The 25,262-nt window shown below is 44.6% G+C and overlaps 1 protein-coding gene and 1 long non-coding RNA gene across 3 annotated transcripts in view; one reads left to right on the forward strand and one right to left on the reverse strand.

Moving 5' to 3' along the window:
• LOC112236153 (low-density lipoprotein receptor-related protein 6) overlaps window positions 1-1,355 on the reverse strand; it is a gene marked incomplete at its 3' end in the record, with an annotated part of 52,729 nt that extends 51,374 nt beyond the window's left edge. The window contains 1 exon segment of the mRNA XM_042314847.1: window positions 724-1,355. Within this exon segment, the coding sequence (XP_042170781.1) occupies window positions 724-778 (55 nt within the window).
• A 4,452-nt stretch (window positions 1,356-5,807) lies between these two features.
• On the forward strand, window positions 5,808-7,501 carry LOC121844577. Of its 2 annotated transcripts, none has more exons than XR_006082049.1 (3): window positions 5,808-6,757; window positions 6,881-6,936; window positions 7,438-7,501. It is a non-coding gene; the product is annotated as an uncharacterized LOC121844577 (long non-coding RNA). The 2 variants fall into 2 exon arrangements; XR_006082050.1 differs by lacking the exon at window positions 7,438-7,501 and adding an exon at window positions 6,997-7,018 and having other exon boundaries at window positions 6,798-6,964.
• Window positions 7,502-25,262: the final 17,761 nt, after the last annotated feature.

A 25,262-nucleotide genomic window follows, 5' to 3' on the forward strand; every position in this document is an offset into this window, starting at 1 on the left:
GAGATATAGGTAGCAAGGAGCTGTGGGGAAAACACTGTTGTAGATAGCTAGTTACAGGAGATATAGGTAGCTGTGGGGAAAACACTGTTGTAGATAGCTAGTTACTAGGTAGCAAGGAGCTGTGGGGAAAACACTGTTGTAGATAGCTAGTTACAGGAGATATAGGTAGCAAGGAGCTGTGGGGAAAACACTGTTGTAGATAGCTAGTTACAGGAGATATAGGTAGCAGGAGCTGTGGGGAAAACACTGTTGTAGATAGCTAGTTACAGGAGATATAGGTAGCAAGGAGCTGTGGGGAAAACACTGTTGTAGTTAGCTAGTTACAGGAGATACAGGTAGCAAGGAGCTGTGGGGAAAACACTGTTGTAGATAGCTAGTTACAGGAGATACAGGTAGCTGTGGGGAAACCACTGTGTTGTAGTTAGCTAGTTACAGGAGATACAGGTAGCTGTGGGGAAAACCACTGTGTTGTAGTTAGCTAGTTACAGGAGATACAGGTAGCTGTGGGGAAACCACTGTGTTGTAGTTAGCCATCCTGCTAACGTTAGCTAGTTACTCCTTGATGATGAGTAAATCACATCCCCTTCACTGGGCCCCACTAATGAGCAAACGAGGCCATTGTAAAGAAAGAGCCCCAAATCTGGAAACCATACACCCCTAACACCACACAAACTTTCCACGGAAGGAAAAATAAATAAAACAAACAAAAAGATCAAAACTCACCTCTTATTAGTAAAGAAAAACTACACAACAACACAGTCCGTAGCACGGCGCCCATCTTTCTGCCTTGTTCTCACCCCGGCCGCTCCTGTTCAGCGCCTGGTCCGCATCGCTGTGTTTCTATTCCTCCGACGGAACTGTTATATTGGAACAATATTCGGGGGTTTGTTTCTGGCTACAATGTAACTGTGATTATTCTCAGTTCCATTCTACTACGTCGGAGGGGTTTGTTTCTGGCTACAATGTAACTGTGATTCTTCTCAGCTCCATTCTACTACGTCGGAGGTTCCAGGCTCGGTGGCGCTGCGATTCATTCTCCTGCCTGAGCGCAACGTCTCCTTCCGCCCCGGGAGCAGAACATGCCAACCCTCCCCCTCCTGTACCTTCTCTCCTTCCCCTCCGTCTCTTTCTCTGCTGCCTATTGTTGGACTTGATTACATGCAGCCTCTCTCGTCCAGCGGATTTCAACACATTCGAAATCGCTACGGTGGCTGATAAAATCACGCAACCGATAGGTCAAGACACTTGTTCCCGGTCGAAGACATTAAACCTGGTCTAATACAACAATTGTTTGAGTGTGAAAGATACACATTCCGAAGGGACTATTTTCTGCCGGAGCACTCGGTGCTTCGGTTTAGAATAACATACCCCTATGACCCTGCCTCGGCTGCTGGCCGGATCTCCTTTCACTCCTCAGAACAGAGGAAGGAGAAGAGAGGGGGAATGGTATTGTCATGCATTATATACTGAACCAAAATAGAAAACACAACATGTAAGTGTTGGTCCCATGTTTCAGAAGCTGAAATAAAAGATCCCCAGACATTTTTCCATAGAGAATTAAAATGCTTTTTTTCTCTCAATTTTGGGGCACAAATGATACATCGCTGTTAGTGAGCATTTCTCCTTTGCCAAGATAATCCATCCACCTGACAGGTGAGGCATATCAAGAAGCTGTTTAAACAGCGTGATCATTACTCAGGCGCACCTTGTCCTGGGGAAAATAACAAGCCACTAAAATGTAAAGTTTTGTCACACAACACAATGGCCACAGATGTCTCAAGTTTTGAGGGGAGTGTGCAATTGGCATGCTGACTGCAGGAATGTCCACCAGAGAAGTTGCTAGAGAATCAAATGTTCATTTCTCTGCCATAAGCTGCCTCCATTGTCATTTTAGAGAATTTGCCAGCCCAGGACCTCCACATCCGGCTTGTTCACTTGCGAGATCACCTGAGACCAGCCACCCGGACAGCTGATGAACCTGTGGGTTTGCACCTACGTATAATTTCTGCACAAACTGTCAGAAACCGTCTCAGGGAAGCTCATCTGCGTGCTCGTCATCCTCACCAGGGTCTTGACTGGAGAAGTGTGCTCTCCACAGATGAATCCCGGTTTCGACTGTACCGGGCAGATGGCAGACTTATGTCATTGTGTGGGCGAGCCATTTGCTGATGTCATGAGATACCGTGACGAGATCCTGAGGCCCATTGTCGGGCCATTCATCCTCCATCACCTCATGTTTCAGCATGATAATGAACGGTCCCATGTTGCAAGGATCTGTACACAATTACTGGAAGCTGAAAATGTCCCAGTTCTTCCATGGCCTGCATACTCACCAGACATGTCACCCATTGAGCATGTTTGGGATGCTCCGGATAAACGTGTACAACAGCGTGTTCCAGTTCCTGCCCAATATCCAGCAACTTGGCGCAGCCATTGAAGAGGAGTGGGACAACATTCCACAATCAACAGCCTGATCAACTCAATGTGAAGGAGACGTGTCACGCTGCATGAGACAAATGGTGGTCACACCAGATACTGACTGGTTTTCTGATCACACCAGATACTGACCGGTTTTCTGATCACACCAGATACTGACCGGTTTTCTGATCACACCAGATACTGACCGGTTTTCTGATCACACCAGATACTGACCGGTTTTCTGATCACACCAGATACTGACCGGTTTTCTGATCACACCAGATACTGACCGGTTTTCTGATCACACCAGATACTGACCGGTTTTCTGATCACACCAGATACTGACCGGTTTTCTGATCACACCAGATACTGACCGGTTTTCTGATCACACCAGATACTGATTTCAATTGACTGATTTCCTTCAATGAACTGTAACTCAGTCAAATCTTTTGAAATCGTTGCATGTTGTTCATATTTGTTTTCCTTATTAGGTCTGCACGGCAATCCTGGATTTGCCTGGGTCTTGTTGCCACAAGACTAAATGTAATTGACTGTTAACTTTGTAAAATCTGACTAAAAGATGCAATTATTGTTAGATAGGTTATGATTGGTTATGGGCATGGATGGGTCCCTGAAGATGACTCTCTTTTGGGACTGGTAGGGGCACTGGTAGAGGCACTGGTAGAGGGACTGGTAGGGGCACTGGTAGGGGCACTGGTAGGGGCACTGGTAGGGGCACTGGAAGAGGCACTGGTAGGGGCACTGGTAGGGGCACTGGTAGAGGGACTGGTAGAGGCACTGGTATGGTCTGCTCAACATCTGAGTTGAAATATTAAGAAAAAGATTTCTGGATAATCATCATCTTGTGAGGAACAGACCATCCAGTCCAATAGAGTTATAGGCCAACTAAAGGACCATCCAGTCCAATAGAGTTACAGGCCAACTAAAGGACGATCCAGTCCAATAGAGCTATAGGCCAACTAAAGGACCATCCAGTCCAATAGAGTTACAGGCCAACTAAAGGACCATCCAGTCCAATAGAGTTACAGGCCAACTAAAGGACGATCCAGTCCAATAGAGCTATAGGCCAACTAAAGGACCATCCAGTCCAATAGAGTTACAGGCCAACTAAAGGACCATCCAGTCCAATAGAGTTATAGGCCAACTAAAGGACCATCCAGTCCAATAGAGTTATAGGCCAACTAAAGGACCATCCAGTCCAATAGAGTTATAGGCCAACTAAAGGAACATCCAGTCCAATAGAGTTATAGGCCAACTAAAGGACCATCCAGTCCAATAGAGTTACAGGCCAACTAAAGGACCATCCAGTCCAATAGAGCTATAGGCCAACTAAAGGACCATCCAGTCCAATAGAGCTATAGGCAAACTAAAGGACCATCCAGTCCAATAGAGTTATAGGCCAACTAAAGGACCATCCAGTCCAATAGAGTTACAGGCCAACTAAAGGACGATCCAGTCCAATAGAGTTATAGGCCAACTAAAGGACCATCCAGTCCAATAGAGTTACAGGCCAACTAAAGGACGATCCAGTCCAATAGAGCTATAGGCCAACTAAAGGACCATCCAGTCCAATAGAGTTATAGGCCAACTAAAGGACCATCCAGTCCAATAGAGTTATAGGCCAACTAAAGGACCATCCAGTCCAATAGAGTTATAGGCCAACTAAAGGACCATCCAGTCCAATAGAGTTATAGGCCAACTAAAGGACCATCCAGTCCAATAGAGTTACAGGCCAACTAAAGGACCATCCAGTCCAATAGAGTTACAGGCCAACTAAAGGACCATCCAGTCCAATAGAGTTATAGGCCAACTAAAGGACCATCCAGTCCAATAGAGTTACAGGCCAACTAAAGGACCATCCAGTTCCAATAAAGAGTTAGAGTTAGGCCAACTAAAGGACCATCCAGTCCAATAGAGTTATAGGCCAACTAAAGGACCATCCAGTCCAATAGAGTTATAGGCCAACTAAAGGACCATCCAGTCCAATAGAGTTATAGGCCAACTAAAGGACCATCCAGTCCAATAGAGTTATAGGCCAACTAAAGGACCATCCAGTCCAATAGAGTTATAGGCCAACTAAAGGACCATCCAGTCCAATAGAGTTATAGGCCAACTAAAGGACCATCCAGTCCAATAGAGCTATAGGCCAACTAAAGGACCATCCAGTCCAATAGAGTTATAGGCCAACTAAAGGACCATCCAGTCCAGTCCAATAAAGGACCATCCAGTCCAATTATAGGCCAACTAAAGGACCATCCAGTCCAATAGAGTTATAGGCCAACTAAAGGACCATCCAGTCCAATAGAGTTACAGGCCAACTAAAGGACCATCCAGTCCAATAGAGTTACAGGCCAACTAAAGGACCATCCAGTCCAATAGAGTTATAGGCCAACTAAAGGACCACCATCCAGTAAAGGACCATCCATAGAGTTACAGGCCAACTAAAGGACCATCCAGTCCAATAGAGTTACAGGCCAACTAAAGGACCATCCAGTCCAATAGAGTTACAGGCCAACTAAAGGACCATCCAGTCCAATAGAGTTACAGGCCAACTAAAGGACCATCCAGTCCAATAGAGTTATAGGCCAACTAAAGGACCATCCAGTCCAATAGAGTTATAGGCCAACTAAAGGACCATCCAGTCCAATAGAGTTACAGGCTTCACCAACTAGGTGAAAAATCTGCCGATGTGCCCTTGAGTAATGTATTTGACCCTAATTGCCCCTTTTAAGTTGTCCGGATAAGAGCGTCTGCTAAATGACTAAAATGGAAAAGTAGAAATGTAGCAAACGGGACAGGATCATAACTGTGTGTGTGTGTGTGTGTGTGTGTGTGTGTGTGTGTGTGTGTGTGTGAGACAGAGAGATAATACTTTTCATCGTTTCTAGAACTGTCAAGACTTCCGAAGTCGGCTCCTCTCCTCGTTCGTTCGACGTCATCGGCTTTCTAGCCATCGCCGCTCCATTTCTCATATGTCCATTTGTTTTGTCTTGTTCCCTACAAACCTGGTTTTCATTCCCCAATCACACTGCATGTATTTAGTCCTCTGTTCCCCTCCATGTCTTTGTGTGAAATTGTTTTTATGTTATGTGGTTATTGTTACACGCCAGACTTGTTGTCTGTTGTTCCGTGTTTGGTCACATTTATGTACTTTTGTTCTTTCGTTGGACCGGAATAAAAAAGTGTGCCTGTTCACTACACTCTGCTCTCCTGCCCCGGACTTCTCCTCCAGTACAAACCCTGAATAACAAGAACGAACAACAACTGTTATATTTTGACTGCAAAGCTTCGTGTGTTTCTTTATTACCAAACCACTTCACCGTGAGATAAAAGTAGATTAAAATACCACCACAAACATTATTCAAAAATCACATTTTTTATTTTCTTACAAGAATTCAGTTAATAAAACATCTAATCCCAAAGTGATTGGAAAGCAACACTTCACAAAACAAGACCAAAGTACACACCTTACAAATTATCTAAGCAATACCAGTAATAAACAAGGTTATCATTTTGTGCAAAATTATATTAAATTTGGCTCCATGCTCCCGAGTGGTGTGACGTGGTTTAAAGTGACTGCGCTGCATGCCAATAAGAAGTCAGTAGTGGTTTCTAAGATAGCTGCGCCGCCTTGTGGTACATCGTGGTATTACATGAATGCTGCGCCACCCTGTGGTACATCGTAGTATTACATCTAACCTACCAGTGGGCATTTCTCCATTCCACTCAGTCAGTCAGTAATCTCACATTCCTTCTGTATAAGTGGATACTCACACAGTACACAATACAAATCGACGTATGAAAATAGTGTGCGACCAGTGTCATCTACCTATGAAAACAATCCTACCATTTAAAAAGAAGTGTGTTATATCAAAAACATAGGATACCATAGTGCATCAGATTGTACAAGATTTGCATCCATCATTGTGTTCGTCCAGAACTCTCTGCCAGAAGCAAAGGAATTACCCCACAGTATACAGCACAGTGAAAAACACATGTTTAAAGTCAGTCAGACATTTAGATTGGAGTTGGTGATTAGAAACAAGCAGTCCACAGACGTCATCATATGGCTATAGATGGTTAAACATGCAGAAGAGAAAGGCAAGTCTTATTGTACCTAACACACTGTGCAGTTGTTCCTCTTTAAAAGGTCTCAGTCAGTTGTTCCTCTTTAAAAGGTCTCAGTCAGTTGTTCCTCTTTAAAAGGTCTCAGTCAGTTGTTCCTCTTTAAAAGGTCTCAGTCAGTTGCTCCTCTTTAAAAGGTCTCAGTCAGTTGTTCCTCTTTAAAAGGTCTCAGTCAGTTGCTCCTCTTTAAAAGGTCTCAGTCAGTTGCTTCCTCAGTTATTCCTCTTTAAAAGGTCTCAGTCAGTTGCTCCTCTTTAAAAGGTCTCAGTCAGTTGCTCCTCTTTAAAAGGTCTCAGTCAGTTGTTCCTCTTTAAAGGTCTCAGTCAGTTGTTCCTCTTTAAAAGGTCTCAGTCAGTTGTTCCTCTTTAAAAGGTCTCAGTCAGTTGTTCCTCTTTAAAAGGTCTCTCAGTTGTCAGTTGTTCCTCTTTAAAGGTCTCAGTCAGTTGTTCCTCTTTAAAAGGTCAGTCAGTTGTTCCTCTTTAAAAGGTCTCAGTCAGTTGTTCCTCTTTAGTCAAAGGTCTCAAGGTCAGTTGTTCCTCTTTAAAAGGTCTCAGTCAGTTGTTCCTCTTTAAAAGGTCTCAGTCAGTTCTCCTCTTTTAAAAGGTCTCAGTCAGTTGTTCCTCTTTAGGTCTCAAAGGTCTCTTTAAAAGTCTCAGTTGTTCCTCTTTAAAAGGTCTCAGTCAGTTGTTCCTCTTTAAAAGGTCTCAGTCCTCTTTAAAAGGTCTGTTCCTCTTTAAAAAAGTTGTCTCAGTCAGTTGCTCCTCTTTAAAAGGTCTCAGTCAGTTGCTCCTCTTTAAAAGGTCTCAGTCAGTTGTTCCTCTTGAAAAAGGTCTCAGTCAGGTCTTTAAAAGTCAGTCAGTTCCTCTTTAAAAGGTCTCAGTCAGTTGTTCCTCTTTAAAAGGTCTCAGTCAGTTGTTCCTCTTTAAAAGGTCTCAGTCAGTTTCCTCTTTAAAAGGTCTCAGTCAGTTGTTCCTCTTTAAAAGGTCTCAGTCAGTTGCTCCTCTTTAAAAGGTCTCAGTCAGTTGTTCCTCTTTAAAAGGTCTCAGTCAGTTGTTCCTCTTTAAAAGGTCTCAGTCAGTTGTTCCTCTTTAAAAGGTCTCAGTCAGTTGTTCCTCTTTAAAAGGTCTCAGTCAGTTGTTCCTCTTTAAAAGGTCTCAGTCAGTTGCTCCTCTTTAAAAGGTCTCAGTCAGTTGCTCCTCTTTAAAAGGTCTCAGTCAGTTGTTCTCTTTAAAAGGTCTCAGTCAGTTGTTCCTCTTTAAAAGGTCTCAGTCAGTTGTTCCTCTTTAAAAGGTCTCAGTCAGTTGTTCCTCTTTAAAAGGTCTCAGTCAGTTGTTCCTCTTTAAAAGGTCTCAGTCAGTTGTTCCTCTTAAAAGGTCTCAGTCAGTTGTTCCTCTTTAAAAGGTCTCAGTCAGTTGTCCTCTTTAAAAGGTCTCTCTTTAAAAGGTCTCAGTCAGTTGTTCCTCTTTAAAAGGTCTCAGTCAGTTGTTCCTCTTTAAAAGGTCTCAGTCAGTTGTTCCTCTTTAAAAGGTCTCAGTCAGTTGTTCCTCTTTAAAAGGTCTCAGTCAGTTGTTCCTCTTTAAAAGGTCTCAGTCAGTTGTTCCTCTTTAAAAGGTCTCAGTCAGTTGCTCCTCTTTAAAAGGTCTCAGTCAGTTGTTCCTCTTTAAAAGGTCTCAGTCAGTTGTTCCTCTTTAAAAGGTCTCAGTCAGTTGTTCCTCTTTAAAAGGTCTCAGTCAGTTGTTCCTCTTTAAAAGGTCTCAGTCAGTTGTTCCTCTTTAAAGATCTCGGTCAGTTGCTCCTCTTTAAAAGGTCTCAGTCAGTTGCTCCTCTTTAAAAGGTCTCAGTCAGCTGTTCCTCTTTAAAAGGTCTCAGTCAGTTGTTCCTCTTTAAAAGGTCTCAGTCAGTTGTTCCTCTTTAAAAGGTCTCAGTCAGTTGTTCCTCTTTAAAAGGTCTCAGTCAGTTGTTCCTCTTTAAAAGGTCTCAGTCAGTTGTTCCTCTTTAAAAGGTCTCAGTCAGTTGCTCCTCTTTAAAAGGTCTCAGTCAGTTGTTCCTCTTTAAAAGGTCTCAGTCAGTTGCTCCTCTTTAAAAGGTCTCAGTCAGTTGTTCCTCTTTAAAAGGTCTCAGTCAGTTGCTCCTCTTTAAAGATCTCGGTCAGTTGCTCCTCTTTAAAGGTCTCAGTCAGTTGCTCCTCTTTAAAAGGTCTCAGTCAGTTGTTCCTCTTTAAAAGGTCTCAGTCAGTTGTTCCTCTTTAAAAGGTCTCAGTCAGTTGTTCCTCTTTAAAAGGTCTCAGTCAGTTGCTCCTCTTTAAAAGGTCTCAGTCAGTACACTTATCAGTGGTGGCTGGTGCCACCTTGAATCTGAGGAGGGACTCATAGTAATGGCTGGAATGAATAGACAGGCATCAAACACATCTAGACTTGGTTTCTTCCCAGTGTTTGACTCCGTTCCATCTATTCCATTCCAGCCATTATTATGAGCCGTCCTCCCTTGACCAGCCTCCAATGACTCTCTTGTACATAGGGAGGCTATCACTTTGTGTTTGCTGTTTGCTTAAAGGGATAGTTCATCCAAATTACACTATAACCTTTAAATTCAGAGGGTTCCTGAGTTGTTGGAATAGAGATATTGCTGCTTAAGGTTCTTTATTCCTTAGCCCTCTGATATCTCTCTACTGTTCTAGAGCCCTCTGATAGCTCTCTACTGTTCTAGAGCCCTCTGATATCCCGCTACTGTTCTAGAGTCCTCTGATATCTCGCTACAGTTCTAGAGCCCTCTGATATCTCGCTACTGTTCTAGAGCCCTCTGATATCTCGCTACTGTTCTAGAGCCCTCTGATATCTCGCTGCTGTTCTAGAGCCCTCTGATATCTCTCTACTGTTCTAGAGCCCTCTACTGTTCTAGAGCCCTCTGATATCTCACTACTGTTCTAGAGCCCTCTGATATCCCTCTACTGTTCTAGAGCCCTCTGATATCTCGCTACTGTTCTAGAGCCCTCTGATATCCCTCTACTGTTCTAGAGCCCTCTGATATCTCGCTACTGTTCTAGAGCCCTCTGATATCCCTCTACTGTTCTAGAGCCCTCTGATATCTCTCTACTGTTCTAGAGCCCTCTGATATCCCTCTACTGTTCTAGAGCCCTCTGATATCCCTCTACTGTTCTAGAGCCCTCTGATATCTCTCTACTGTTGTAGAGCCCTCTGATATCTCTCTACTGTTCTAGAGCCTTCTGATATCTTGCTACTGTTGTAGAGCCCTCTGATATCTCTCTACTGTTCTAGAGCCCTCTGATATCTCTCTACTGTTCTAGAGCCTTCTGATATCTCGCTACTGTTCTAGAGCCCCCTGATGTCTCTCTACTGTTCTAGAGCCCTCTGATATCTCTCTACTGTTCTAGTGCCCTCTGATGTCTCTCTACTGTTCTAGAGCCCTCTGATATCTCTCTACTGTTCTAGAGCCCTCTGATATCCTCTCTACTGTTCTAGAGCCCTCTGATATCCCTCTACTGTTCTAGAGCCCTCTGATATCTCTCTACTGTTGTAGAGCCCTCTGATATCTCTCTACTGTTCTAGAGCCTTCTGATATCTTGCTACTGTTGTAGAGCCCTCTGATATCCCTCTACTGTTCTAGAGCCCTCTGATATCTCTCTACTGTTGTAGAGCCCTCTGATATCGCTCTACTGTTCTAGAGCCTTCTGATATCTCGCTACTGTTCTAGAGCCCTCTGATGTCTCTCTACTGTTCTAGTGCCCTCTGATGTCTCTCTACTGTTCTAGAGCCCTCTGATATCTCTCTACTGTTCTAGAGCCCTCTGATATCTATACTGTTCTAGAGCCATCTGATGTCCCTCTACTGTTATAGAGCCCTCTGATATCTCTCTACTGTTGTAGAGCCCTCTGATATCTCTCTACTGTTGTAGAGCCCTCTGATATCTCTCTACTGTTCTAGAGCCCTCTGATATCTCTCTACTGTTCTAGAGCCTTCTGATATCTCTCTACTGTTCTAGAGCCCTCTGATATCTCTCTACTGTTCTAGAGCCCTCTGATATCTATACTGTTCTAGAGCCATCTGATGTCCCTCTACTGTTCTAGAGCCCTCTGATATCTCTCTACTGTTGTAGAGCCCTCTGATATCTCTCTACTGTTCTAGAGCCCTCTGATATCCCTCTACTGTTCTAGAGCCATCTGATGTCTCTCTACTGTTCTAGAGCCCTCTGATATCTCTCTACTGTTCTAGAGCCCTCTGATATCCCTCTACTGTTCTAGAGCCATCTGATGTCCCTCTACTGTTCTAGAGCCCTCTGATATCTCTCTACTGTTCTAGAGCCCTCTGATATCTATACTGTTCTAGAGCCATCTGATGTCCCTCTACTGTTCTAGAGCCCTCTGATATCTCTCTACTGTTCTAGAGCCCTCTGATATCTCTCTACTGTTCTAGAGCCCTCTGATATCTCTCTACTGTTCTAGAGCCCTCTGATATCTCTCTACTGTTCTAGAGCCCTCTGATATCTCTCTACTGTTCTAGAGCCCTCTGATATCTCTCTACTGTTCTAGAGCCCTCTGATATCTCTCTACTGTTCTAGAGCCCTCTGATATCTCTCTACTGTTCTAGAGCCATCTGATGTCCCTCTACTGTTGTAGAGCCCTCTGATATCTCTCTACTGTTGTAGAGCCCTCTGATATCTCTCTACTGTTGTAGAGCCCTCTGATATCTCTCTACTGTTGTAGAGCCCTCTGATATCTCTCTACTGTTCTAGAGCCATCTGATGTCCCTCTACTGTTGTAGAGCCCTCTGATATCTCTCTACTGTTGTAGAGCCCTCTGATATCTCTCTACTGTTGTAGAATACTAGAAGAGGGGTCTGTTCAACGACACTATTGTTATTGTGTTGTAATGAATGACAGTACATTGATATGCTCTTAAAATTAAACTGAACATGTTTCTTATCTAATAAATATGTGGTTAAAGAAACAATTGAATTAAAACAGAGCAAACTGAAGAGAAACATATTATTTTTGCATGGTGGACCTTTCTTTCCCCGTGTGTCTTCTTTATTATCCCTCTTTGTGAACCAGGACGTGTGTGTGTGTGTGTGTGTGTGTGTGTGTGTGTGTGTGTGTGTGTGTGTGTGTGTGTGTGTGTGTGTGTGTGTGTGTGTGTGTGTGTGTGTGTGTGTGTGTGTGTGTGTGTGTGTGTGTGTGTGTGTGTGTGTGTGTGTGTGTGTGTGTGTGTGTGCGTGTGTGTGTGAGGGTTCAATCACACCTCGTAGTGTAGGTCGTTAAGCTCCAGCCTGGTGTAGTGTCGCCGGTCGAATGACTCCATGGCCTTACGTCCAACCACAGCCAGGGCCAGAGTCAGGATGGCCAGGCCTACCACCACCACAGCCACCAGGGAGCTCTTCAGAGCCCCCCGCCCTGCCACCTCTTTCCCCCCGCCCTGACCCTCTGTCCCTGGGGAGGCTGGGGCTGCCTGGACCCCCTTGGGCACCAGCACCAGCTCGTTTTCTGGTGTTGTCCTTGGGATCAGGGGCTCAATGGCTGCTGGGCTCTTAGTGGTGGCAGTAGCACCAGTAGAAGTGGTGGTGGAGGTAGCTGGCTCAGTGGCTGGCTGGAGTTTTTCAGTAGTTCTGATGGGGTCTGGGTCTCTGCGGTGTGTAGTTGAGACAGGTAAAGAAGTTGTTGTTGTTGTTGTTGTTGTTGTTGTTGTTGTTGTAGTGGCAGGATGTGGTTTGGGTTTTTTAGACGATTTGTTAGGTTTTTTGGGAGGTTTATTGGGCTTTCTGTTCATAGTGGTTATTGTAGATATTGTTGTAGGAGTAGCGTGGGCCTCTGTTAGTGGCCAGGATGTTGCTTGTTGTGTTGTTGTAGTAGTGGTTGGAGTTGGTCGTGGCCAGGATGTTGTTTGTTGTGTTGTTGTCATAGTGGTTGGAGTCGGTCGTGTTATAACAGCCGTTGTTACTATCATTAAAGAGGGTTGTTTTGTTGTGGTTGTCAGCTGTGTCGTTGTAGGTGTATGTGTAGTGGTTGTTGTAGTAGTAGTGGGTTGTGGTGTGGTTGTGGTGGTAAGTGTAGTGGTGGTAGTAGTGGGTTGTGGTGTGGTTGTGGTGGTAGTTGTAGGTGTAGTGGTTGTTGTAGTAGTAGTGGGTTGTGGTGTGGTTGTGGTGGTAGTTGTAGGTGTAGTGGGTTGTGGTGTGGTTGTGGTGGTAGTTGTAGTGGTGGTAGTAGCGGGTTGTGGTGTGGTTGTGGTGGTAGTTGTAGGTTGCGGTGTGGTTGTAGTGGTGGTAGTCGTAGTAGTAGTGGGTTGTGGTGTGGTTGTGGTGGTAAGTGTAGTGGTGGTAGTAGTGGGTTGTGGTGTGGTTGTAGTGGTGGTAGTAGTAGTAGTAGTGGGTTGTGGTGTGGTTGTTGTGGTAGGTGTAGTGGTGGTAGTAGTAGGTTGTGGTGTGGTTGTAGTGGTGGTAGTAGTGGGTTGTGGTGTGGTTGTAGTGGTGGTAGTAGTGGGTTGTGGTGTGGTGGTAGGTGTAGTGGTGGTAGTAGTAGGTTGTGGTGTGGTTTTGGTGGTAGGTTTAGTGGTGGTCGTTGTAGTAGTAGTGGGTTGTGGTCTGATGGTAGAGGCTGGAGTTGTAGTAGTAGTAGTAGCAGTAGTAGTAGTTGGTTGGATTGTGGAAGGTGGAGTAGGTATCCCCGTGGTGGGATGAATCAAACCTATGGAAAACATGACATCAGAACATAACTCACTCAGAGATGAAAGACTCTGTGAAACACAAAAACAAGACAAGAGCACACAAACAACTAGTACGTCTGACATGGACCCCTATTCTCTACATAGAGCTGTGGACCAGGGCCCAGACATGGACATGGACCCCTATTCTCTACATAGAGCTGTGGACCAGGGCCCAGACATGGACATGGACCCCTATTCTCTACATAGAGCTGTGGACCAGGGCCCAGACATGGACATGGACCCCTATTCTCTACATAGAGCTGTGGACCAGGGCCCAGACATGGACATGGACCCCTATTCTCTACATAGAGCTGTGGACCAGGGCCCAGACATGGACATGGACCCCTATTCTCTACATAGAGCTGTGGACCAGGGCCCAGACATGGACATGGACCCCTATTCTCTACATAGAGCTGTGGACCAGGGCCCAGACATGGACATGGACCCCTATTCTCTACATAGAGCTGTGGACCAGACGTTTAGTTGAAGGAAGATGCGTTCACCTTTGAAGATGTCGTATGTGTTGACGCCCTGTTCAGCAGTCAGGAGGGGACAGTCCTGCTCACTCTGGCAGTGGAACAGATGACAGTTGTGGTTGTTGGGAGGCTCAGAGGGCTTGTGAGGGTTGAACACAGCCAGGGTACACTTTATACCTGAGGGGAGAGAGCAATCAGACACGGAGAGCAATAGCAAGTATCACGACTAACAATCCTTCTTATGGATAGGGGGCAGTATTCGTAAGTTTGGATGAAGGAGGTGCCCAATGTAAACTGCCTGTTACTCAGGCCCAGAAGCTAAGATATGCATATAATTTGTAGTATTGGATAGGAAACACTCTAAAGTTTCAAAAACTGTTAAAATTATGTCTATGAGTATAACAGAACAGATATAGCTGGCGTAAACCCGAGGAGAATCCACCCGGGAATTGTTATGGGGGGCTCACCTCACCTCTCATTATAATGGCTGTCTATGGGAATATAAAAGGAATACCTCCCAGGTTGAGGTTCCTAGGGCTTCCACTAGATGTGCAACAGTCTTTAGAACGAGTTTTAGGCAGTTTTTTTTTTTTAAAGAGCTAGAATTTGTAGTTTTTCTAAGTGGCTCCCATTTTGGCTGTAGTGTTATGACGCGCGTGGATTAGAGCTCACACTTGGTTATTTATCTCCGGTAATGAACATACTATTCTCCGTCTTAAATTTGATCCTTTATTTACATATTAGGCTAGCTGAGGATTGATTATAAAAGTTGTTTGACTTGTTTGGACGAAGCTTATTGGTAACATTCGGGATTCATTTTGTAAGCATTTTGAACTAGGGGAAACCGGTGGATTATTGAATGAAGCGCGCCAGCTAAACGGACTTTTTTGGGATATAAAGAAGGACTTTATCAAACAAAATGACCATTTGTGATGTAGCTGGGACCCTTGGGATTGCAAACAGAGGAAGATCTTCAAAAGGTAAGTGATTTATTTTATGGCTATTTCTGACTTTCGTGATGCCTCTGCTTGGTTGGAAAATGTTTTAATGCTTTTGTACGCAGGCCGCTGTCCTCAGATAATCCCATGTTCTGTTCTGCTTTCCCCGTAAAGCCTTTTTGAAATCAGACATAGCGGCTGGTTTAACAAGAAGGTAAGCTTTAATTTGGTGTATTGCACTTGTGATTGTATGAAAGTTAAATATTTCTAATAATTCATTTTGAATTTCGCTCTCTGCAATTTCAGCGGTTGTTGTCGAAACGTCCCGCTAGCGGAACCCCCAGCCGTAACAGGTTTTTAAAGATTAAGAAGAAGTTAAGCTTTTAACCGATGTATAACGCTTGTATTTTCATGAATGTTTAATACTACAAATGTTGTATTTTGAATATTATTGCATGGTATTGTGTGTTATTGCGTGGTATTGTGTGTTATTGTGTGGTATTGTTTGTTATTTTGTGTTATTGCGTGTTATTGTGTGTTGTTGCGTGTTATTTGTGTTATTGCGTGTTTGTGTGTTATTGCGCGTGTGTGTGTTATTGCGTGTGTGTGTGTTATTGCGCGTGTGTGTGTTATTGTGTGTTATTGTGTGTGTGTGTGTTATTGCGTGTGTGTGTGTTATTGCGCGTGTGTGTGTGTGTGTGTGTGTTTGCGCGTGTGTGTGTTATTGCGCGTGTGTGTGTTTTGCGTGTGTGTGTGTGTGTTATTGTGTGTGTGTTGTTGTGTGTGTGTGTGTGTGTTATTGCGTGTGTGTGTGTTATTGCGTGTGTGTGTGTTATTGCGTGTGTGTGTGTTATTGTGTGTGTGTGTGTGTGTGTTATTGCGTGTGTGTGTGTGTGTGTTGTGTGTGTGTGTTATTGTGTGTGTGTTATTGCGTGTGTGTGTGTGTGTGTGTGTTGTGCGTGTGTGTGTTATTGTGTGTGTGTGTTATGTGTGTGTGTTATTGCGTGTGTGTGTTATTGTTGTGTGTGTTATTGTGTGTTATTGCGTGTGTGTGTTATTGTGTGTGTGTGTTATTGTGTGTGCGTGTGTGTGTTATTGCGTGTGTGTGTTATTGCGTGTGTGTGTTATTGCGTGTGTGTGTGTTATTGCGTGTGTGTGTTATTGCGTGTGTGTGTGTTATTGTGTGTGTGTGTGTGTGTGTGTGTTATTGCGTGTGTGTGTTATTGCGTGTGTGTGTTATTTGTGTGTGTGTTATTGTGTGTTATTGCGTGTGTGTGTTATTGCGTGTTATTGTGTGTGTGTGTGTTATTGCGTGTGTGTGTTATTGCGTGTGTGTGTGTTATTGCGTGTGTGTGTTATTGCGTGTGTGTGTGTTGTGTGTGTGTGTGTGTGTTATTGCGTGTGTGTGTGTTATTGCGTGTGTGTGTGTTATTGCGTGTGTGTGTGTGTGTGTGTTATTGCGTGTGTGTGTGTGTGTGTGTTATTGTGTGTGTGTGTGTTATTGCGTGTGTGTGTGTGTGTGTGCGTGTGTGTGTTATTGCGTGTGTTGTGTTATTGCGTGTGTGTGTTATTGTGTGTTATTGCGTGTGTGTGTTATTGCGTGTGTGTGTTATTGCGTGTGTGTGTGTGTGTTATTGTGTGTGTGTGTGTGTGTGTGTGTTATTGCGCGCGTGTGTGTGTGTTATTGCGTGTGTGTGTGTGTGTTATTGCGTGTGTGTGTGTTATTGTGTGTGTGTTATTGCGTGTGTGTTATTGCGTGTTATTGCGTGTGTGTGTTGTGCGTGTGTGTGTGTGTTGTGTGTGTGCGTGTGTGTGTTATTGCGTGTGTGTGTGTTATTGCGTGTGTGTGTTATGTGTTTGTGTGTTGTGTGTGTGTGTTATTGCGTGTGTGTGTTATTGCGTGTTATTGTGTGTGTGTGTTATTGTGTGTGTGTGTGTGTGTTATTGTGTGTTATTGCGTGTGTGTGTGTGTGTGTGTGTTATTGCGTGTGTGTGTGTGTGTGTGTTATTGTGTGTGTGTGTTATTGCGTGTTATTGTGTGTTATTGTGTGTGTGTGTTGTCATGACGTTGGCCTGAGGGGTTGGTTTATGACAGTCATAAATACCTCTTCCCCCCTGTTTCCTCTCTCTACCCTACTAAGGTTACATTTGCAAAACCCCTTGGTTAACATAGAGATTCTGGGAACATCAGAAGGTGGGGGGAAATCAACTATATTCTGGTAATCCGACCAATTGAACATATGCGGAGGTACTTAATGAATATGATGTCAGTTCGGTTGTCATCTGAGACATTTTCATCAATGATAAGATGACATAAACTCCACAGTGGAAAGTCTACACATCAGAGTTATCGGATTCACATGCAATTGTTCAATTTAAATGTTTGAATATGAAATTATTCGTGATGGGATGAAATGTGATTTTAGCTTATAAAATGTGAGATGTGGGTTTTCATAAGTTAGGGCTGCTCACTCAGTGGCCGGCCCCTGTGAAGGGACATTGGCTATAAAACTGTTCAAACACGCCCTCCTCTCCCTTCCTATATAAGCCCTTGACGACAATAGAACTTCCTGTTCCGATGAGGTAGGATGACGGTCCTGGGGCCGAATGGTTCAGATAATAACTACAGAACGAAGCCAACATCAGCATGAGCTGTGGTTGCGAATGGTATGAACTTTGAACTCTTATTCAGGACAGAAGTGATACCTCCTAGCCGTTGAGTTAGCGAACGCAGCTGCAAACGCAGGTTAGGAAGGAACAGACAGAGTATCCCATCTACTACAAACGACGGTACTACAACTTATTCAAGTGACCACCAGAGACATTCTTCAAAGGACAGAGAACTCGGTTTGGCAACACGGTCTTCCATCTACCACCAACCTACTGAAGCGCAGCTCAGAGTAAATATTTATTGCATTTTCCTTTTCCAAATGGGCGGTAATTTAGAATGCATAAGATACTGTATTTGCGATAGCACAGCTTCTTTCCTTTGTTCCTCAGTCTTCCCGCTCTTTCACTCAACCCAGCCCCTTCCTTTGTGTAACAAGCTGTCATATCTGTTCCGCCCGCTAGGGACATTTTCCTTTATGACGTAATTTGTAATCAAGTTATGATTAATTGTGTGTATGTGAATTCTGTGTGATTAGTTAGGTATTTAGTAAATAAATAATTAAACCCAATTTTGTATTGCTGATTCAAATTGTAAGCCAGGGTTCTTGCAGATAACCAAGAATTTACAACTTTCAGATGAGACTGAAGTAAGATGAAGATTAATGTTGACTGCTATTGATGTAAAATATCACTAGGTCTTTAAGAGTTTATTCGGAAGATAACAGCTCTATAAATATTATTTTGTGGTGCCTGACGTTCTAGTTAATTACATTTACATGATTAGCTCAATCAGGTGATATTAATTACAGAGAAAGGATTTTATAGAATAGTATGTCTTAAATAGCATCAAAGAATAGCATCAAAGAATAGCATCAATTAATCCGGCATAGCCAAAGACACGACAGTGTGTTATTGCGTGTTATGGTGTGTTATTTTGTGATGTGTTAGTGCGTGTTATTGTGTGTTATTGCGTGTTACGGTGTGTTATTTCGTGTTATTGTGTGTGTGTGTGTTATTGTGTGTTATTGTGTGTGTTATTGTGTGTTGTTTCTCCCCTACCTGGCTTGACGTCCTCTGAGCAGCAGGCCAGAACACAGTCTCTCTCTGATTGGGTGACTCTGGAGTCCATGACGGTGGTCGGTCGGACCAGCGCCTGGCGGACATTCACTATGGCGTTCTGATGCTGTCGGGAGAAACACGTCTCCGCGTCCGATCCCGAGACGGGGCCGGCGGTCGCCAGCACCAACATGGCGGCCAGGAGGAGCGGCGATGACACCCTAGAGGGGAGGATACGGGTCACGGAGGGGAACATGATGATGTCACCGTGACGTCACAGGTCCACGGGGCTCTGGTTGGTTGAACACACGCCACGCCCTCAGGGTCGACGGCAGGGGTGGGCAGATTCAGACACTCCTGTAGAGGGTAAAGGGCAGGGGTCAGGGGCCAGACACTCCTGTATAGGGTAGTAGGAAGGGGACAGGGATCAAGAAACTCCTGTAGAGGGCAGGGGACAGACACTCCTGTAGTAGGTATGGGACAGGGGTCAGAAACTCCTGTAGAAGGCAGGGGACAGGGGTCAGACACTCCTGTAGATGGTAGAGGACAGGGGTCAGACACTCCTGTAGAGGGTAGTAGGTACTGGTCAGGGGCCAGACACTCCTGTAGAGGGTAGTAGGTAGGGGACAGGGGTCAGACCCTCCTGTAGAGGGCAGACACTCCCTCCTGTAGAGGGAGTGTCTGCTCCTTGAAAGCGCCATCTCTAGCCTTTAGCCCAGTGCGGATGTTGCCTGTAATCCATGGCTTCTGGTTAGGATATGTACGTACGTACGGTCACTGTAGGGACGACGTCATTGATGCAGTTATTAATGAAGCAGGTGACTCATGTGGTAAACTCCTAAGTGTTATTGGATGAGTCCCGGAACATATTCCAGTCTGTGCTAGCAAAACAGTCCTGTAGCTTAGCATCCGCTTCATCGGACCACTTGAGTTTCTGCTTGTAAGAAACAGAGAATTCTGGTCAGATTTGCCAAAAGGAAGGCAAAGGAGAGCTTAGTATGTGTTTCTGTGTGTGGAGTAAAGGTGATTTAGAGTTTTGTAGCCTCTGGTGGCACAGGGGACATACTCGTAAAAAAATCAGGTCGGATGGATTTCAGTTTCCCTGCATTAAAATCACTGGCCAAGAAAAAGGCTGCCTCTGAACAGTACATTGTCTTGTTTACTTATGGCCCTGTTCAGCTCTTTGAGTGCAGTCTTAGTGCCAAGCATGGGTTTATGGTGGGGAATAGACAGCTATCAAACATATAGATGAACGCTCTTGGTAAATAGCGTGGACTACAGCTTATCATTCTATCTTAAAACTTCCTCAACATTAGAGATCGAGGGTCAATGGAGGGTCTATTTGCTTGTCGACGTAGTCTCGTCAGGATGCCACTTCGCTTGGCCTCTCTTTCGCCACGCCACTTCCTCTTTCAGTCCCGGGGATCAGGGTCTGGTCTGGAGTAAGCAGGAGATCAGGGTCTGGTCTGGAGTAAGCAGGAGATTCAGGGCCTGGTCTGGAGTAAGCAGGAGATCAGGGCCTGGTCTGGAGTAATCAGGAGATCCAGGGCCTGGTCTGGAGTAAGCAGGAGATCAGGGTCTGGTCTGGAGTAAGCAGGAGATCCAGGGCCTGGTCTGGAGTAAGCAGGAGATCTAGGGCCTGGTCTGGAGTAAGTAGGAGATCAGGGTCTGGTCTGGAGTAAGCAGGAGATCTAGGGCCTGGTCTGGAGTAAGCAGAAGATCCAGGGCCTGGTCTGGAGTAAGCAGGAGATCTAGGGCCTGGTCTGGATTAAGCAGGAAATCAGGGTCTGGTCTGGAGTAAGCAGGAGATCTAGGGCCTGGTCTGGAGTAAGCAGGAGATTCAGGGCCTGGTCTGGAGTAAGCAGGAGATCTAGGGCCTGGTCTGGAGTAAGCAGGAGATCAGGGTCTGGTCTGGAGTAAGCAGGAGATCAGGGCCTGGTCTGGAGTAAGCAGGAGATTCAGGGCCTGGTCTGGAGTAAGCAGGAGATCTAGGGCCTGGTCTGGAGTAAGCAGGGGATCCAGGGCCTGGTCTGGAGTAAGCAGGGGATCCAGGGCCTGGTCTGAAGTAAGCAGGAGATCAGGGCCTGGTCTGGAGTAAGCAGGAGGTCAGGGCCTGGTCCGGAGTGAGCAGGAGATCAGGGCCTGGTCTGGAGTAAGCAGGAGATCCAGGGTCTGGTCTGGAGTAAGCAGGAGATCCAGAGCTGATGACTTTGCTTAAGTAGAAACTGGCGACTCGTGGAAGTAGAAACTGGCGAGTCGTTGAAGTAGAAACTGGCGACTCGTTGAAGTAGAAACTGGCGACTCGTTGAAGTAGAACCTGGGACTCGTTGAAGTAGAAACTGGCGACTCGTTGAAGTAGAAACTGGCGACTCGTTGAAGTAGAAACTAGCGACCTGGTTGAAGTAGAAACTGGCGACTCGTTGAAGTAGAAACTAGCGACTCGTTGAAGCAGAAACTGGCGACTCGTTGAAGTAGAAACTGGCGACTCGTTGAAGTAGAACCTGGCGACTCGTTGAAGTAGAAACTGGCGACTCGTTGAAGTAGAAACTGGCGACTCGTTGAAGTAGAAACTAGCGACTCGTTGAAGTAGAAACTGGCGACTCGTTGAAGTAGAAACTGGCGACTCGTTGAAGTAGAAACTGGCGATTCGTGGAAGTAGAAACTGGCGACTCGTTGAAGTAGAAACTAGCGACTCGTTGAAGTAGAAACTGGCGACTGGTTGAAGTAGAAACTGGCGACTCGTTGAAGTAGAACCTGGCGACTCGTTGAAGTAGAAACTGGCGACTCGTTGAAGTAGAAACAGCGACTCGTTGAAGTAGAAACTGGCGACTCGTTGAAGTAGAAACTGGCGACTCGTTGAAGTAGAAACTGGCGACTCGTTGAAGTAGAAACTGGCGACTCGTTGAAGTAGAAACGGGCGACTGGTTGAAGTAGAAACGGGGACTCGTTGAAGTAGAAACTGGCGACTCGTTGAAGTAGAAACTGGCGACTGGTCTGAGTTCATTTACATGATTAGTAGAAACTGGCGACTCGTTGAAGTAGAAACTGGCGACTAACGTTGAAGTAGAAACTGGCGACTCGTTGAAGTAGAAACTGGCGACTCGTTGAAGTAGAAACTGGCGACTCGTTGAAGTAGAAACTGGCGACCGTTGAAGTAGAACCTGGCGAGCTCGTTGAAGTAGAAACTGGCGACTCGTTGTAGAAACTGGCGACTGGCTGAAGTAGAAACTGGCGACTCGTTGAAGTAGAAACTGGCCAGCCGTTGAAGTAGAAACTGGCGACTCGTTGAAGTAGAAACTGGCGACTCGTTGAAGTAGAAACTGGCGACTCGTTGAAGTAGAAACTGGCGAATCGTTGAAGTAGAACCTGGCGACTCGTTGAAGTAGAAACTGGCGACTCGTTGAAGTAGAAACTGGCGACTCGTTGAAGTAGAAACTGGCGACTCGTTGAAGTAGAAACTGGCGACTCGTTGAAGTAGAAACTGGCGACTCGTTGAAGTAGAAACTGGCGACTCTCGTTGAAGTAGAAACTGGCGACTCGTTGAAGTAGAAACTGGCGACTCGTTGAAGTAGAAACTGGCGACTCGTTGAAGTAGAAACGGGCGACTCGTTGAAGTAGAAACTGGCGACTCGTTGAAGTAGAAACTGGCGACTCGTTGAAGTAGAAACTGGCGACTCATTGAAGTAGAAACTGGCGACTCGTTGAAGTAGAAACTGGCGACTCGTTGAAGTAGAAACGGGCGACTCGAGACTTGTTAATTGAATCCGACACGGTAGTTTTACATGATGAGATACACAGACAGGAATGGATGCATCCCATTCCCTATTGGCCTTGGTCAAAAGTAGTGCCATTTGGTTTCAGCCTTGGTGAAGAGCCTGCTCTGAAAAGATCCTGGCTGGCAGTGGCTCAAGTAGACAGTCTGCCAGCCTTTCACACAGCACTAAACTAATCTCTCTCTCTCTCTGCTACCTCTCCCCCCTCCTCTTCCTCCTCTCTCTGCTACCTCTCCCCCCTCCTCTTCCTCCTCTCTCTCTGCTACCTCTCCCCCCTCCTCTTCCTCCTCTCTCTCTGCTACCTCTCCCCCCTCCTCTTCCTCCTCTCTCTCTGTCGCTCTCTATTTTATTTGAAGGGTTCAAAGAACACTGTTATCAGGTTGACTCAAGAGTCAAGCCTATTTCTATGTAAAACCATAAAACATGTTTTTCTGTACTCCACAACCCCAGTTCTGCCTGCCACTAAACCAACCAGACATACTGTACTCCACAACCCCAGTTCTGCCTGCCACTAAACCAACCAGACATACTGTACTCCACAACCCCAGTTCTGCCTGCCACTAAACCAACCAGACATACTGTACTCCACAACCCCAGTTCTGCCTGCCACTAAACCAACCAGACATACTGTACTCCACAACCCCAGTTCTGCCTGCCACTAAACCAACCAGACATACTGTACTCCACAACCCCAGTTCTGCCTGCCACTAAACCAACCAGACATACTGTACTCCACAACCCCAGTTCTGCCTGCCACTAAACCAACCAGACTAATGGTTATGAAACGGATTACAGCATAAAGACAAACAACGACAAACACATGAACCAAGAAAAACAACAAGAACTGTATTCTACTTCTCTCCAACAAAGGCCTTGTTAAGTCACTACTAGCTTTATAAAAACAAGAACTGTATTCTACTTCTCTCCAACAAAGGCCTTGTTAAGTCACTACTAGCTTTATAAAAACAAGAACTGTATTCTACTTCTCTCCAACAAAGGCCTTGTTAAGTCACTACTAGCTTTATAAAAACAAGAACTGTATTCTACTTCTCTCCAACAAAGGCCTTGTTAAGTCACTACTAGCTTTATAAAAACAAGAACTGTATTCTACTTCTCTCCAACAAAGGCCTTGTTAAGTCACTACTAGCTTTATAAAAACAAGAACTGTATTCTACTTCTCTCCAACAAAGGCCTTGTTAAGTCACTACTAGCTTTATAAAAACAAGAACTGTATTCTACTTCTCTCCAACAAAGGCCTTGTTAAGTCACTACTAGCTTTATAAAAACAAGAACTGTATTCTACTTCTCTCCAACAAAGGCCTTGTTAAGTCACTACTAGCTTTATAAAAACAAGAAGAAAGTCATTGTTTTACCACCAAGCCTTTAAGAGGAAACGTGACAGAGAGAACCAAGCTGTAGGTCCATAACTAAAAAAACAACGTCCCCTAAAAATAGTCCAGCAGACCCCAATCTGTCTACGAGACGACTGAGGGAGCAGACGATGCTTCTGTTGCCTCTGTCAGTTTAAGAGTAAGAACAGAACAGAGTTAACAATAAGAACAGAACAGAGTTAACAATAAGAACAGAACAGAGTTAACAATAAGATCAGAACAGAGTTAACAATAAGATCAGAACAGAGTTAACAATAAGATCAGAACAGAGTTAACAATAAGATCAGAACAGAGTTAACAATAAGATCAGAACAGAGTTAACAATAAGATCAGAACAGAGTTAACAATAAGATCAGAACAGAGTTAACAATAAGATCAGAACAGAGTTAACAATAAGATCAGAACAGAGTTAACAATAAGATCAGAACAGAGTTAACAATAAGATCAGAACAGAGTTAACAATAAGAACAGAATGTCCTGTTTATGACCAAAAACTAAAACCGAAATCTTCCACCATCCGGTGTGGACCCCTACTGTGGCTCTAATAGGCAGGACTATAGGCCTGTATATCACAATATAACCCCTATCACAACGGGTTGATAGGCCTGTATATCACAATATAACCCCTATACCAACAGGTTGATAGGCCTGTATATCACAATATAACCCCTATACCAACAGGTTGATAGGCCTGTATATCACAATATAACCCCTATACCAACAGGTTGATAGGCCTGTATATCACAATATAACCCCTATACCAACAGGTTGATAGGCCTGTATATCACAATATAACCCCTATACCAACAGGTTGATAGGCCTGTATATCACAATATAACCCCTATACCAACAGGTTGATAGGCCTGTATATCACAATATAACCCCTATACCAACAGGTTGATAGGCCTGTATATCACAATATAACCCCTATACCAACAGGTTGATAGGCCTGTATATCACAATATAACCCCTATACCAACAGGTTGATAGGCCTGTATATCACAATATAACCCCTATACCAACAGGTTGATAGGCCTGTATATCACAATATAACCCCTATACCAACAGGTTGATAGGCCTGTATATCACAATATAACCCCTATACCAACAGGTTGATAGGCCTGTATATCACAATATAACCCCTATACCAACAGGTTGATAGGCCTGTATATCACAATATAACCCCTATACCAACAGGTTGATAGGCCTGTATATCACAATATAACCCCTATACCAACAGGTTGATAGGCCTGTATATCACCAACCCTGTATATATAACCCCTATACCAAGGTTGATAGGCCTGTATATCACATATATAACCAACAGGTTGATAGGCCTATACCCCAACAGGTTGATAGGCCTGTATATCACCCCTATACCAACGGGTTGATAGGCCTGTATATCACAATATAACCCCTATACCAACAGGTTGATAGGCCTGTATATCACCCCTATACCAACAGGTTGATAGGCCTGTATATCACCCCTATACCAACAGGTTGATAGGCCTGTATATAACCCCTATACCAACAGGTTGATAGGCCTGTATATCACCCCTATACCAACAGGTTGATAGGCCTGTATATAACCCCTATACCAACAGGTTGATAGGCCTGTATATAACCCCTATACCAACAGGTTGATAGGCCTGTATATAACCCCTATACCAACAGGTTGATAGGCCTGTATATATAACCCCTATACCAACAGGTTGATAGGCCTGTATATAACCCCTATACCA

Source organism: Oncorhynchus tshawytscha, unplaced genomic scaffold (genome assembly GCF_018296145.1).
Source record: "Oncorhynchus tshawytscha isolate Ot180627B unplaced genomic scaffold, Otsh_v2.0 Un_contig_1172_pilon_pilon, whole genome shotgun sequence".
NCBI lineage: Eukaryota > Metazoa > Chordata > Actinopteri > Salmoniformes > Salmonidae > Oncorhynchus > Oncorhynchus tshawytscha.